General features: G+C 39.6%; 1 protein-coding gene across 1 annotated transcript in view; it reads right to left on the reverse strand.

The window, feature by feature from the left end:
• ergic1 (endoplasmic reticulum-golgi intermediate compartment 1) overlaps nucleotides 1-16,285 on the reverse strand; it is a 69,148-nt gene that overhangs the window by 12,271 nt on the left and 40,592 nt on the right. The window contains exons 3-7 of the mRNA XM_060927450.1: nucleotides 15,812-15,884; nucleotides 7,927-8,021; nucleotides 3,684-3,808; nucleotides 3,078-3,182; nucleotides 2,920-2,980 (exon numbers count right to left, since the gene is read on the reverse strand). Coding sequence (XP_060783433.1) covers nucleotides 2,920-2,980; nucleotides 3,078-3,182; nucleotides 3,684-3,808; nucleotides 7,927-8,021; nucleotides 15,812-15,884 — 459 coding nt within the window. The remainder of the gene's footprint in view (nucleotides 1-2,919; nucleotides 2,981-3,077; nucleotides 3,183-3,683; nucleotides 3,809-7,926; nucleotides 8,022-15,811; nucleotides 15,885-16,285) is intronic.

A 16,285-nucleotide genomic window follows, 5' to 3' on the forward strand; every position in this document is an offset into this window, starting at 1 on the left:
GCCAGACTAAATATTCACATTTAGTCTGGCTTGCCAGGCTACGGATTTATGGTATGGCGCCTTATCCACCTGAGCCACGATGTCCCCATGCAATTATAATGTTAACCTCCTTACAGTTTGAACTGAATCAGCTGTATACATACAGGACCAGTCAAAAGTTTGGACACCCCTAATTCAGTGTTTCTTCTTTTTTTTTTAATTAATTAAAAAAATGACACTTCTTGTCTTAAAGTAATGATGGACGCTATTTCTCTTTACTTAGTTGAGCGGTTCTTGACATAATATGGATTACTACAGTTGTGGAATAGGGCTATTTACTGTATTATCATTGACTATTTGATCTCAAACACATTAAGAAGGTAAGAAATTGCACTAGATTGGCCGCTACTATTAGACAGTCCAAAATTATTGACACCTTTTCAGATTTACCTATATTTTTTTTTTAAAACAAAAGGTGAGTTTCAGTTACAACAGTTATTATTGGTTAATCAATCGACTGGAAGACCGCCCCCTGCTCTTGTCATCTGATGACACAGCTCATTACCGGAGATGGAATTTTTATTTTAGCACAATCAGCAATTCGAGGAAAACCCGGACGTCATCATCGCAGGTACAGTAAGCATGGTGGAAAGATCATGGATATGTTTTCAAACCTACAGCAATTGGTCTCCTCAGTTCCCAAACATTTACAGAGTGTAGTTAAAAACAGAGATGATGCAACACAGTGACCCTTTCCGAACATGCCCCGTCCTAACTTTTTACCTCCGCCAAGGAGGTTATGTTTTCGGTAGCGTTTGTTTGTTAGCAACATTACGGAAAAAGTTATGAACGGATTGCCCTGAAATTTTTTCCAGGAGGTGTGACTGGGCACAAGTAACAATCCATTAAATTCTGGCGGTGATCCAGATCACCGTCTGGATCCCGGATTTTTTTTTTTTTTAAAGGATTCTTGGCGGAGGTCTGCACTCTGAGTGCTTTTCTAGTTTGAAATGTATTGCTGGCATCAAATTCAAAAGGAGCATCTATTTTTCAAACAAACAATAAAATTTCTCAGTTTCACCATTTGATATGTTGTCTTTGTACTATTTTCAATTAAATATAGTGTTTCCATGATTTGCAAATCACCACATACTGCTTTACACAGCGTCCCGACTTTTTTTTTAGAATCAGGGTTGTAATTGAATCAACACATCCACTTTGCACTGAAATATTTAAAGGGATCTGTGTTCTTCATGAATATGACTCTGCTTGCCTTCATATGGGAGCGCCAAGGATTTGGCTCTGCATTCCTAACAGACCTGTTTGACAAGCTAGACATGACTCATATCTACAACAGTCATTGAACTGGCCAAATAATATTTTTATGACGTGTTGAATCTGATGACAGAGCTCATTACCTGAGATGGAATTTTTTTCAGCACGATTAGATTAGTAATTCGACGAAAACCCGGACGTCATCATCGCAGGTAAGCATGGTGGAAAGATCATGGACGTGTTTTTACTTCTCAAATTCAGCGATATTTCATGATATCCTTGTCGAAACCTACTTTGTTTCTTACTCTTTCATTTGACAGTCACCATTTTGTATCTAAACACGCATCTGGGAAGTCACATGTTTCGATAATAGTGATCACTTTCACCAGTGTCCACCATTATCGACACCCTGTGGAATTAAGTAGCATTTACAACTGTTATGGATCGATCTTTGTGTAACATTGTTGAAGTAGATGAAGTACTTAAAAAAAAAAAAGTAAAAAAAAAAAAAAAGGCTGCGCTTATATATATATATATATATATTTTTTTTTTTTTTTTTTTTTTTTTTTTTTTCTGATTCATAACAGAATGGAATGCTTAGAGTATTTGGAATCTGATTGCAATAAATACAATTAGACCAGAATTAAATTCCTAGCACATAATTACATGCTTGAAATATTCAGATTTTTCTATTCCATTCAGAATTTTTTTTTTTTGCAGTTTGTTGTAAATATCTAAACACATATTATAATATCAGTAGATATTTTATATTTTGGTTCGAGGAATGACATGTGACCTTTGAACTGGATTTTCATGTGGTTACAATGTCAATTGCCTGTTGACATTTATTGGTAAACTACAAAAGTAGAAATTAATACAAACAACGAATAATTAACAAAATGCGATCTACAAAAACACTTTAAAGTGGGTAGAAAGTGGAACAAAAAAAGATTTCACACAGGTTAAATATTATCAGTTCATTTGTTTCCAAACATGAGAATTAATTCCTCATTTACGTAAGCACCGACATCGATATATTTATGTAAAAGATATTTTATACTACATAAGTCGATGTAAAACAAATTTTAAATAAAAACTGTTTTGTTAACTTAATACCACATACTGATTTTTTTTTTTTTTTTTAATCATCATCCGGATGTCGATAATTGTGGAACGGTGTCACGTGATCCGATACGCCAAGTAATTGGGAATCGACTCTTTTTTCCTCTCCAGTGGAAGTTTGAGTAATTATTCATGCACAATTTACATATTGAAAGTCTTTTCTACTTTCGTAATGGCCAAAAGATAGTTAAGGTGTCGATAACTGTAGCCGCCGCTCTAACTTTTGACGAGGCACCTGTTAATCGAAAAGCATTCCAGGTGACTACCTCATGAAGCTGGTTAAGATAATGCCGAAAGTGTGCAAAGTGTCATCAAGATAAACGGTGGCAACTTTGAAGAATCTAAAATATGAAACATTTTATTTAGCATTTTTTTTAACCACAGAATTCCATGGGTTATTTCATAGTTTTGATGTCTTCAGTATTGTTCTACAATGTAGAAAATGGTCCCAATACAGAAAAACCTATGAATAAGTAGCGTAGGGGTGTCCAAACTTTTGACTGGTACTGTACTGTGATATACAGACATAAATATGTAACATACCATTAGACTCCAGTCTGTTGGCCCCACCGAGGGCGTTGAAAGCACCTTGGACATTTTGCACCTGCAACACCGAGTGAACATTTTCATTAAAATGACAGGAATTTTATCTCTGACCCATTCTGCTGAATAAATATTTATATACTTGATGAAGCAACAACCTGAAGCTTGTCCCCGAAGGCGAGTTTATGAATGATGTGGGTCATGTCAGGGTTCTGTGGCTGCGCTGTGGCACTGTGTGTGGAGACGTGGAAGTTTCCGGGAACCTGGACAAGAAGGAATGTGAAAAAAAAAAAAAAAAAAACCAATCAACCAAAAAAAAAAAAAACCCCCATCAGGCATACTTTACAAAACTTCTCACAGACAGGCCTTGAGTTTTGAATAGACCAGCGTTTTGTTTCACTTGAATAGAAAGTTCAATTGTTTCCTTCCATTTCACAAGTGGTTGACAGAGGAGGGGGATTTTTAAAACAAGGCCTCAGTTGTGTCAATTGTTTAACTTTGAATCAAGAAATTTCAACCAACTCCTCATAAATGATCAATGACTTCCTTTCCCTCTCAATTGGAAATAAATCCAGCCTTTATTTTATTTGCCACGATGGAGACCAATTTAAATTCTTTTATTAAAAATGTATTTAATCATCATACAGGAGCATAACAGTGCCATTTAGACCATCTTTCCTCATGTCCACTACGAAAGGTCATTGCAAAAACAGTGCAAGGTTGACAGGTAGAATAGTGCACAATGCTTTGTGTCAGTTTCTTACTTTATTAATGCTGAATTCACCCTCAAAGCGACAACCATAACCATTGTTGAGTGGCACCTTCATGGAGTTTTCAATGTGGCCAACTTCATGACGTCCCATTTCATCTTGGATGTCCAACCCCACCACTGAGAGAAAGCAAGAAATATTAGAACGCTTAAAATTACAATGGGGGGAAAAAAAAAAAAAAGCTCAACAGCAGGGATTCTCAAACATTAGGCAGACCGGAACCCTTTTAGCTGAAAGATAAATAAAACACTGGATCCCTCAGCACAGATCTTTGGCACTCATACTGACAGGTTCCAATACAATACAACGCAGATATTTGAAGAGGAGACTGACTGAAGAAACCTTTAGTTATCCATAAAAAGCTTTCCGTGGGACGGGGCAGTTTCCATTACATCAACTCCATTCAGTGAAAGGAAAAAAAAAAAAAATTTCTCAACCCAGCTCACATCACTCGGATGCGATTTATACTTTGTTTTCACAGGTCTAACAGAACAGTGGACCGTCACGTGTGTCCAAATCTAGCTTCAGAACATTTACAGAAAGTACGTGCAGAAAAAGAAAAGCCTTGCGCGTCACTTTTTCCATTCAAAAATAAACCATGAGATGTCTTATTAGCAAAGGTCACTACAGGGAAGCGCTTATGACAGGATTAACAGCTTAATTAAAAGCTCTGATGTTTATTAAAATCTAACATTAAGTGATTAAAACTAATCTGTATTAATGAAAGGAATACTTCCAGAAAAAGAAAACCCATTAAGGACTATTTAGAGGTAAAACAGGGACAAAAACACTCGGCCTACGAGCTTCCATGCACTTCAGAGAAAAGGATTAGATGTCGGCTTTCTTAGTCACGAGCCGTGGGCTACACCACGTCAGACAGATCATTTCAGTTTAAACTTTAACAGTCTGCTTCTTTTCAGTGCCTTTAAAGCATGTGCGCGTGTAATCAAAACTTCATTTAGAGCCTTCGCTAGTAGTGACATATAAAGACAGCCAAACATTTATTTAACGCTTATAATGCCCTATTGTGACTTGTGTTGAAAGAACATGCAATTGCAGTACATGAAGTCATTACTGTGAAGCGAGTGTTGTGCTTATGACTCATCAGAAAGACGAGAAAGACAGACCGACATCACACGTTCTCTAAATGAACGTGTGCATTTTTTTTTACCAGTTGGAGGTCACGAATTTTATTGGGTAATGGAAAGGAGGTGAGAGTACACTGTTCTGGAACAATTCATTTCCAGGATGTTTCGTAAAGTATTTAATAATGTGCCAGATGGTAAAAAAAAAAGGGGGAAAAAAAAATCTGCCATCAAAAAAAAAAAAAAATTTCTATTTAAGGAAATATCTATTTTTAATTCACTGCACATACTCCGATTCAAAACTTGTGCTTTATTAAAAGCAAGGCAACTGTGTGTTGTTTTAAATCTAGATTACTCTTCTAGCCGACACTGGACAGTGCTAACATCAACTCGGATAAATACGAGCTAGAAGTGCACGTATATCGACAGTACCAATCAAAAGTTTGGTCACTCTTACTCATTCATAGGTTTTTCTGCATTTTGACTATTTTCTACATTGTAGAACAGTGCCGATGTCAAAACTAGCAAATATCATATATATTATATATAATTGTGGCAAACGAGTGTTAAAAACCCAACTCACATAGCCATACCATGAGAAACCAGACTCCTTTATAATTAGCCAAGTTGTTCTTCATGAACAATTAAATCTTCCAAAACAAAACAAACAATCGGAATCAAAATCCAGTGAAAACTTAGGGAGGAGTAGCGATTTTCCTGAAAGTTCGTTAATCAGCCTAATTACCTCGCTTGGGACAGAGTCCACCAGGGGGCGAGGTATTGTTTTCGGTGGGGTGTCTGTTTCGTTTTGGGTTTTTTTTGTTTGTTAATGATATATTACGGGAAAACAGCTGGACCAATCTTCATGAAAAACTTTCAGGATAGATGGGCACTGGTCTCAAATAGAACCGCCAACATTTTGGGGGTCATCTGGTCAAGGTTTTTGTGGCTACTGTTTCATATAGAGGCGGTAGCTACTAGGTCATCGTGCTGTAAGAATGGAACAATTGCGCAGTACGGTGCGAGAGCAGTACAGCGTGTTCTGATTGGCTGAGAGCAGCAGAGAATCAGAACCATGTTTATTGGCCAAGTATGCTCAAACACAAGGTCAAGGTCACCAAAAAGGTCAAAATCGCTTTTTTGCGATATCTTCCTTCATGTTCATCATAAGTGCTACCGGGCGAGGTTTGGTTTGCCTGGCAACACTTGTTAGCAACTTGTTAATGAGAAAAATCACAAAACCAGGGAGTAACTTTTGTGCAGACCGATTAGATCTTCCAAACACAACAATCCGAATCAAAATCCAATGAAAACTCAGGGAGGAGTAGCAATTTTTGTGAATTGTGGACGGACGGACACTGCGTGATGGCCGTGTAAGCTTAAAAATATTTAAGATTCTTCAAAGTAGCCAACGTTTACCTTGTTGATGCTTTGCACACATTATCTTAACCAGCTTCATGAGGTAGCCACCTGGAATGCTTTTCAATTAACGGGTGCCTCGTCAAAAGTTAATTAGTGGAATTTCTTGCCTTCTTAATGCGTTTGAGATCAAACAGTAAATAACACAGTAAATAGCCCTATTCAACAACTGTAGTAATCCATATGTCAAGAACCGCTCAACTAAGTAAAGAGAAACGACAGCCATCGTTACTTTAATACATGAAGTGCCTTAATTCATCTCATCTCATTATCTCTAGCCGCTTTATCCTTCTACAGGGTCGCAGGCAAGCTGGAGCCTATCCCAGCTGACTACGGGCGAAAGGCGGGGTACACCCTGGACAAGTCGCCAGGTCATCACAGGGCTGACACATAGACACAGACAACCATTCACACTCACATTCACACCTACGGTCAATTTAGAGTCACCAGTTAACCTAACCTGCATGTCTTTGGACTGTGGGGGAAACCGGAGCACCCGGAGGAAACCCACGCGGACACGGGGAGAACATGCAAACTCCACACAGAAAGGCCCTTGCCAGCCCCGGGGCTCGAACCCAGGACCTTCTTGCTGTGAGGCGACAGCGCTAACCACTACACCACCGTGCCGCCCCAAGTGCCTTAATTAATAAAAATAAAGAAATAACATTGAATTAGAAGGTGTCCAAACTTTTGACTGGTACTGTAAGTGGTGGTGGTGGGGGGTGCTTATACAATGCCATCAATGATGAAACTTAAGTCCATTTATAACATTTATATGATCATGTTACTACTGAACAAACCAATATTTAGTACCATTAAACTGGGGGAAAAAATTTTTAGTACAAAATATTAAGAGATTTAAAATATGAGCACTGAAAGAGATATTTGATCAACAAAACAGGTTTTGTGGAACTGGATAAAATATTCGTAGTGCATGGAGTATAGATCCTTCACACCTATTAAAAACGTGAAATGCCAATTTTAAGGTTATAGTTCTTACTGGCTGTCTATTTTAATTTTGTTTTTTTCCCCCCCACCATAATTGTACATCACAGCTTCTCCAAATATATCAGAATATTAATATACCTAATCAAATTCCTGATTTGCTTAAACACGTGTAATAAAGTCCTTTTCACAATCATCATATTAATAAAATGGCTACTATTATACATTTTAGAAATCTTTGGATTCTAATTCAAATGGTCCAAAATTTGGTCCAACGTGCGTGTTCGGTCTGACATGATCCGATTTCACACCATCACACCAGTAACCAGCAAATCCTGATCGTTTGATCATCTAAGTTACCGCCAAAGATACACAAATAAGACTGAACTCAGAAACCGATGATATGGCGGTTTTACAGTTTCGGCGCAAAAAAAAAAAAAGCCAGTGCTATTTCTGTAACATTTGCATAGAGATGTGGAAGTTTTCCTCCCTCTGACAGAGGTTCAGCTGTTCAGTGCACAAACTGCTGTGGAAATTCACACCATATGATGGTAAATTAAATCATTTTCTGTCCAGGAAGTCTTTATCTAGTCAACTGTGCAAAATACATTTTGTTTTGACTTGATCGTACTGCACTAACAGGAAAATAATACAGATATGAATGCTAGTAAAATTAAGAGCACATAATATTACACTAATATAAATGCTCTCTCGTATGATTAGGAAAACTGGGGTGGGGGGGGGGGAGAGGAAGTATGAATATTGATGTATTTTATGTATATACTCACAATCACAGTGTAAGTTTGGCAAACTGATGTTTAAACTCACTTCAATCTTCCCTCCACTGTCTTTATCTGGATCATCCACATACAGTTCATTTACGCTGTAAGGAAGGACAAAAGTCACATATTGGCTACATTATTCTAATCACTAACAACAAACAGACCACAAGATACAGCTGCTTTAGTTTATTAGTATCACAGAACTGTTGAACTTTCGAATCTAATGCGTCAGGTGGTGTTGATTCATTTTCTACAGCCACTCTGACGAGAATAGCGACCGTAATTCAAATCTGCTGCTTTAACAAAAAAAAATGTATAATTAATACACTGATCTACTGAAGCTTAAAGAGGAACGGAAGTCATTTTTAAACTTGCTTTTTTTTTCTTAATTAGCGTGTTATTCAATTACGTTTTCGGTTTTAGTAACCTTATATCGTAACTCGTATTGGTAACTAATTGCAATTAAACATTATACTTATCGGCCTAGTCGGTTTGTAGCCATGTTGAATTTAGTTCGTTTGGTCCACGTCGCTAAAGGCGTCGCTTATCCGTGCAATCTTCACGAGACTTGTGCGAGACTTCGAAACGTGACGTGTCAGCCAGGTGTCAGTGCCGCCATTTTGAAAACTGTTTTCCAAACAAAATCTTGCACAAAAACGAGTTTCAATGACGATTACCGCCTACTTTTTTCAAACTTTCCTGATTGCTATCAAAACAAACAAAACTTCCAGCTTGATTACGTCAGCGTTCGAAAGAGGGCGCGCGCGTCTTTTGACAACGTTGGCAGATGTTGGTCACTTTGATTTCCGCTGTACGTTTTACTTCCGTCCTACAATGTCTCGCACAGGTCTCAACGAATCTCTTTTACAGCCATTGCTTTGACATATGGACTGATATTACAGAGCATATTTCAAAACACTCATAACTTGCTATAGCAGTGACAAAATAGCGATCAAAAACGCTTTCCTATATTTAACTAGAAAAGCACTTGGAGAGCGCAGACCTCCGCCAAGAATCCTTTAAAAAATTCCGGGATCCAGACGGTGATCCGGATCACCGCCAAAATTTAATGGATTGTTACTTGTGCCCAGTCACACCTCTGGAAAAAATTTCAGAGCAATCCGTTCATAACTTTTTCCGTAATGTTGCTAACAGACAAACCAACAAACAAACCAACGCTACCGAAAACATAACCTCCTTGGCGGAGGTAATAAAATGAGATGAATAGAATTTGGATTTAAAAAAAAAAAAATTTGCCTTCAGTTCTCCTTTAAGGAGCCTCCAGCATTCGTACTCTGTAACAGTCAGTCAGAAGTAAAGCTGTTCCTTTGTTTTCTCTAACATGGGACCATCTTCAGGACAGAGGACTTCTCTGTCGAGCCTAACCGATCAATTGGTATCCGACGTTATAAAATGACAAAGAAAAGAAACCGAGATGGAAGACAGATCCTTTAACCACGGGATGAGTTTTGCTGTTGCATGGTTTGCCCACCAGAAGGCACACTGCAACTCCATCGCTGGCAGCACACGTGTCTTTCCTATTTCATATTATTTCATACTTGTATTAACTTTGCATACATGTTATATTTGAGTGATGAAGACGGATTAAACTTTTTTTTCCTAAAAAGTAGGTTAAAATGTTCATGGGCCTAATTAAAGTAATTTTGTTGTGCACATAATTCGAAAAAAAAATTTACATTAAGGCCTGCTTGACTATTTTTGGATGATTCACAATATTTTAAATGCATTTCCATTTGAATGAAAACATGTTTGTCTTATTTCGAGGCATGGCTATCAGCCAATAATATCAAGAAAATCAGACCTTTTTTTTTTTTATTCCCATCGCTGCCAAAAATCTCTCATCAAGTCCTACTTCTCCGTAACTCGCACATCAAACCAAGGCAAATCCGTCCCACACCATTGCTTCATTTGGCCTGCGCAAAACTTGGAAAAGTTCATACCGCAATGTTCAGGGTGAGGGAGTAACTATTCACGCTCACCCAAACACCTGTAGGCCACTTGGCCATCTGTCTGCATCTATCCTTGACTTACAAGTGACGTCAAAGCAAAATAGAAACCCAGATGTCGGCCATGTTGGTGGATATGCAAATGCGGGGTCGAGAGATGTTCCATACAAAACAGTCACACATGCGCAACTCTGTTTTTCCACTGCTTTAAGCGTTCTTTTATGGTGATGATACACGGGGCAACTTTTTGGGCAATGTTGCCGAGCAATGTTGCTGGCAACGGGCAACTAGGTGAGACACAGGGCAACTTTTCAGGGCAACTAACAATGGGCAACAACAGTTAGCAACGGCAGTTTACAGTTAGCTAAAAAAAAAAAAAAAAAAATCAATGTCTTAATTTTTGCTGTGACCATTTAATCAAGCTGTCTGTTGTTTTTTAGAGCTTTGGTGAGGTAAATTCCTCCATATAGAATATTAAAACAACAACTTACCGGCATAAAAACAGATGAGGAGTCTCTCCATCTCTTCACTCCACTGACACTGAGCGGCCGCCATATTTGTTTGAAATTTCTGATCCGAACCTCACCGGAGGTCACATGACTCGATACTTGCGTTCTGATTGGCTTATCTCAAAAAGTTGCCAGAGATTATCAAAACCATTCAGAAAGAAACAAACAATGTTGCCCAATCTCAATAGAAAAGAGTCAAAACGCAATTGCCCAGCAACACTGCTCGGCAACATTGCCCAAAAAGTTGCCCCGTGTATCATCACCATTAGCTTTGCCATATCTTTGTGATCACAACGGTACTCGTGACCGTGGCACGTCCCGATTTTTTTAGAATTCCATCCGTGATTCGGAAAGAGAGCGAGGAAACTCTGAGGCTTAGTACGGAGAGGAGACGAGCACGGCTGATCTAACAGAGGCTAAAACCAAAACAGCTTGTGTTTGCAGTAATCATTTTGAATCTCACCCGAGATAAAAGCTCTCTCAATAATATCAGGGAAGAATTTTATTTCGTATTGCTAGAATCTTGCTATAAAATGAGCGTTCTCTTGTCGGGGTTCACTCCGCCTTTATAGTTTTAAAATTATAAAATTTATAGAGTGGTTGACCTGAGACAAATTGAAATATGATTTGTGAGCCATAAAGCTAGACTCTAGCTGCTAGAGACTTGTCAAAAATCACACACTTCGTCTATACATAGAAGTAAACTAAATGCAAAAGAAGCCCTAACGTACCCTTGCAAGTACAACTGCTTTGTCATCGTTGACTGGGTTAATTAATAAGGTATTTATTTACTCACCCAGAAACTAATACTGTGTTCACATATATACCGGTACGATAGTGGTATAACTGTATCGATACAAAGTATACCGGTACAGTTTCGTGCATCTGTCCACACTAGCGAGAAATGTTTGCGGTTTTCTTTCATGGTAGTTGGAATGCGCGTGCGCGAAATGTTTCCGTGGTTACCGAGTAACTTCCTTCCGAGAACATGGCGGATGAAACAACGTGTGCGCGCTTTTTGTTGTCAATGTACAGTCTGCATTTCTGGTGGTCATTTATTCAGTCGAATCGTATAAAACGCACGAGGCAGTTGAGAAAGAAACAAAGAAAACGAATCTCCCTTTCTCCCCCCTCACTTTCTCCCTCTTCCCTTCTCTTCCCCGCCCTCTCTCTCCATTTTCCCCTCTTCCTCCTTTTCTTTGCTCCATGTAGCTCCACGGTCGTTTTGAGCCATTTTGACGTTTTATTTACAGCTGGAAAGCACGTGCGTATTGCCGGGAGAAGTAGGAACGGTTCATTGCGCATGCGCATTATATTTGTATCGATACAGAACCGCTTCATCTGTCCACACTACAGCGAAGCGCTACAGTACCGATACAAAACCCATACATTTGTGGGTTTCGTACCGATACAGTTATACCGCTACAGTACCGGTATAGTTGCTAGTGTGGAAAGGTGTTGCGGTACGAAAGTAGTTTCGTATCGGTACAAAATCCCTAGTGTGGACAGGGTATAAGTTGTTTTCGGCTTCCATGGACTCACATAAGCCTTCATTTGAGATTTGTCGACCCAGGAAGTCTGCCAAACCAGATAGAACATGATATCTGGGTACTCAATGGTCGGTAGAAGCGTCTTATCCTCAGAAAAATCCGACTTTTTAAAAGTAATATCCGTCAAAACTACACACATCTATCTTCTCTTTGTATCAAATCTTCGCTCCAAATCTTGGCAATACTGAGAAAATTCAGCATTGTTTACAGACACGCTTTCAGTGGCTGCCATCCGACTTGCTTTGTATATCCACCATCATGGCAGACGCTCATGACGTAGCACATTTTGATCACGTGGTTGCAAGTCATCTATATTTGAGCGCGCTTCATCCACCGCCGGCTTGCTAGGCCTGTCGCGGCTTCACCAGACAAACAACCTATGGGCAATTTAGAGTAGCCAGTTAACCTAATCCGTATGTCTTCGAACTGTGGGAGGAAGAAACCCACACAGACACGGGGAGAACATGCAAACTCCACACAGAGGCGCTCTCATCGGCCGTGAGGTTCAAACCCAGAACCTTCTTCCTGTGAGGCAACAGTGCTAACCATTACACCACCGTGCTGTACTCAACATTTTCACACTATCTGAACTTTGAGCAGATCTGCACAGTGCGCATCTCGCAGTGCTGAAATGCTAGTCAAAACAATACTTGCCTGCTGCATTTGATCTAAAATAAAAAACGATTCAGAAACATGAGTATCGGCAGTGAGGTAACCAGGAATGGATTTAGGATTTTTTTTTTTTTTAATAAATAAAATCATGATTGTTTTTGTAATCTGTACAACTGTTAAGCATGACATGCTCATCCTTTTTAGGTGACTAGCAGACAGCAGTAGGAGCAAATTTGTTATTTTAAAGGTAGACTGCCTTTCAGATTTTTCAAGTCTAGGTCAGACACCCAATTATTTTTGTCTAGTGGACTGAAAGCTACCGAATTCGAAATCACAGACTTCCAATTTTATTCGTTTTTTCCCCCCTAATAGAACAATTAATGAATGCTCCATTATTTTTACTTGCTTCACCACGACCCAATTCAAGATAATACATCATGCATCACGTGGTGGGCTTTCCCCGTTCGCGCAAGGCATTGTGGGATACAAATTTGAAACAGGAGAGAAAAATAGAGGACGTGTGCGCGCGTGAATGAAACGTTGAACACTGCAGTAACGGAAAGCGAGAAGAAAAGACGTTATGTTGCGAAGGAAAGGAAACGCAGGACCAAACTAATAAATATCGGCGGTCAGCGAGCACCTCGGTGTGATCGGCTGTTCGTTTAGCGACAGAATGATGCAACTGTCAGTGCACGGTCAAAGGTAAACCTGTAGATGGCAGTAATGCAACACTGGATGCCAGCTGCCGTAAAACCCAAAAGATAAAGAAAGACGACGACGAAGGTTAACCTGCGCATGTGCACACGGACTTCCTCTGTCTGCTTGACTGCGCGAAGCGAGCGATTTCATGCACATTATTTGCTCGGGAATCCCTCAAATTAAATAACTTCCCAACCACAGAACGGCCTGTTTTTTTTTTTTTGGATATTACAGAAACAAACGTATATCACAATGAGCAAATTTCAGAAGGAACTAAATTTCGCTGATTTTATGAAATCAAAAGGCTGTGTAGTTTTAATCTCTCTCAGGTTAACGTGGGGCGGCCTTGGGCTGAAGTGCCCTTGAGCAAGGTACCTGACCCCTGACTGCTCCCCGGGCGCTCTAGTGTGGCTGCCCACTGCTCTGGGTGTGTGTGTGTGTGTGTGTGTGTGTGTGTGTGTGTGTGTGTGTGTGTGTGTTCACTGCTTCAGATGGGTTAAATGCAGAGGATGAATTTCACTGTGTTTGAAGTGTGCATGTGACAAATAAAAGGTTTCTTCTTCTTTTATCCAATCTTGCCGTTTTAACAACACTGACATAAAACATCGACAGTGCCACAGAAAAAGATAAAATAAGCTGTTAGTAACTGGGGGAAAATTACAGCTCATCTTAAATCCTGATCTACTTTGCTTTTGCAGCAAACTCCAGCAGGCTACTTGATGGAGGCCCTCACCTCCACACAGTTATCTGCAAGTAGCTTTCAAACAAAGTGGAAAGGTGAATGATCCCATTTCTCATTCACAGCAGCCGGTAGTGACTAAACGTTCATAAAACAAACTTTAAGCAGTATAAGTGCTCTCACCTAAGAGAGATAAAACACTTTCGTCGTTTCCGTTAGGCTTACCTTTTCATAAAAACGTCCGACTGTAAGTGCAGAGTTAAGGGGTTTTGGTGTTAAATCAACAGACTAGGTTCAAGAAGATTTCAAAAATTTAATAATTTTAGATTACATTAATGGCATTTAGCAGACGCTGTTATCCAGAGCGACATACAACACACAGAGCAGCCTGGGAGCGGTTGGGGGTTAAGGTGCCTTGCTCAAAGGCACTCCTGCTGGTCCAGGGAATCGAACCGACGACCTTTTGGTCCCAAAGCTGCTTCTCTAACCATTACAGGGTTTTTTCTAGAAAAATTTAGTATGAGGGCGCTCACCATGGCGAGGGAGCGAAGCGGGGGGGGGGGGGGGATGGTGCCGGTTGTCTCCCCCCCCTCCGCCGTGCAAAGCCTTTGAAAAATGCTCCAATGAGACATTCTGAGGCTATCTGAGAGGGAAATTGTAACAAATTGTCTGTCAACATTGAAAAAGAAAGAAGTAATCTTCTTCTGCCCCGGACAGTCTTTGGCTTTATTCCGTTTCGTGCCGTGGGATGACATCTTTAAATGCCCAAGTGTCAACAAAAACAACTCGCGGACTACTTCTGTCAAAAGCTCCCGCGCCGGTGGGTGAAAGGTCATTCAGTCTCGAGAAATCTCGCTCTACAAGTCAGCTGACCTTGTATGTAACCCAAGTCAAATCTCGCGAGAGCAGCCGCGACAAGTAAACAACTAAACAACATGGCGCCTCAGTCTGGAAAACGCCAATTCGGATTGTTTTTGCACCGTCTGGCGGTGTATCTACTATGATTGGAATATTTTTGGAGCAATTATAACGTATTTGATGATCAGACACATTGTCACGTAGTGTTGCTGGGATGTTTTCACGGAGTCGGTAAGGGGGTGCACGCCGAGAGTAAGAGGGCGCAGCGCCCCTGTTCCCCCGTTTAGACGAGAGCCTGCATTAGGCCACGGCTTCCCCCTTTCATAGATTACGGACCTTCAGCTAACATGGCCTGGGCAGAATTTCAATTCGACAACACGGCAGTAACATGACAAGCTGGACAATTTTAATTGGAGTCTTATTTACTTAGAGAGGGAAGAAAGCGTCTGTAACTTCATAAACACATGCATTTTCCTAAAATGCACGCCCTGTTGGATTTTATTCTTTACATAACGCACAGTTTTATTAACACAATGGTCATAAAACTTGTGTGGTGTGCTGTTTTTACCAACATTAAAAAAAAATCCTATTGTGTGCATTTTGTAATCTATTTAGCTTTAAAAAATGAAAAAAAAAAAACCCTGTTCCATGGCAAAACCCGTACTCATTTCCTCCTCCTTGCCCCCACACTCGTGCCAACCAAATAACTAAGAAGAATCAGTCAATATCCTGTATGAAACTCATTTTGACTTACAAAAGGTTAACACCAAGTCATGTGCATTATGTAACAAAGTACCACTTGGCATCCTTTCAGCTCAAAAGATCAGCTTCGATATTATTTCATGTTTGCATTCCAGTCTTCGGTTGTGTGCGATATGTAAATATTTAGAGAAGTTGTTTAACAGGCTGTTGCTAAAGCATCCTGGGTGACTCATACATCATAGCGGTAATGTCTTGTCCCTTAGCGCTTTAACCGTCACTTGATGTAAGCTTGGAGAAAACAGGGCTAATACATACATTTCTGTGGCTATAAATCCCGTCAGCTCGGAGAGGAAGAGGAAGAGCATGAAGACACAGCAGCAGATCGAGACTGTGGGAAGGGACAGCAAAGTTAGGAACATACACACTTACGCATCAGGGGTTTCGGTTTAGCAACCGACATTTATAACCAGAGTTACTGTAAATATTACAAAGAGTACTCTGGTTTAAGACAGCAGTAAAATGAGCTCAATTCAAAAGGGTTTAGTATCAATTTTTTTTTAAACTTTATTGAAAGCATAGACCATGAAAGACAAGAATTTACATTTTTACCTGATACATATTCATGTAAATTTAAGTTATATAAATATATAATTCTATAAATATTTACACACAAATATTTTATATATATATATATATATATATATATATATATATATATATATATATTACACACACAACCGTTCAAAAGTTTGGGGTCACCCAGACAATTGTGTTTTCCATGAAAAGTCA

This window comes from Neoarius graeffei, chromosome 8, assembly GCF_027579695.1.
Source record: "Neoarius graeffei isolate fNeoGra1 chromosome 8, fNeoGra1.pri, whole genome shotgun sequence".
NCBI classification, from domain to species: domain Eukaryota; kingdom Metazoa; phylum Chordata; class Actinopteri; order Siluriformes; family Ariidae; genus Neoarius; species Neoarius graeffei.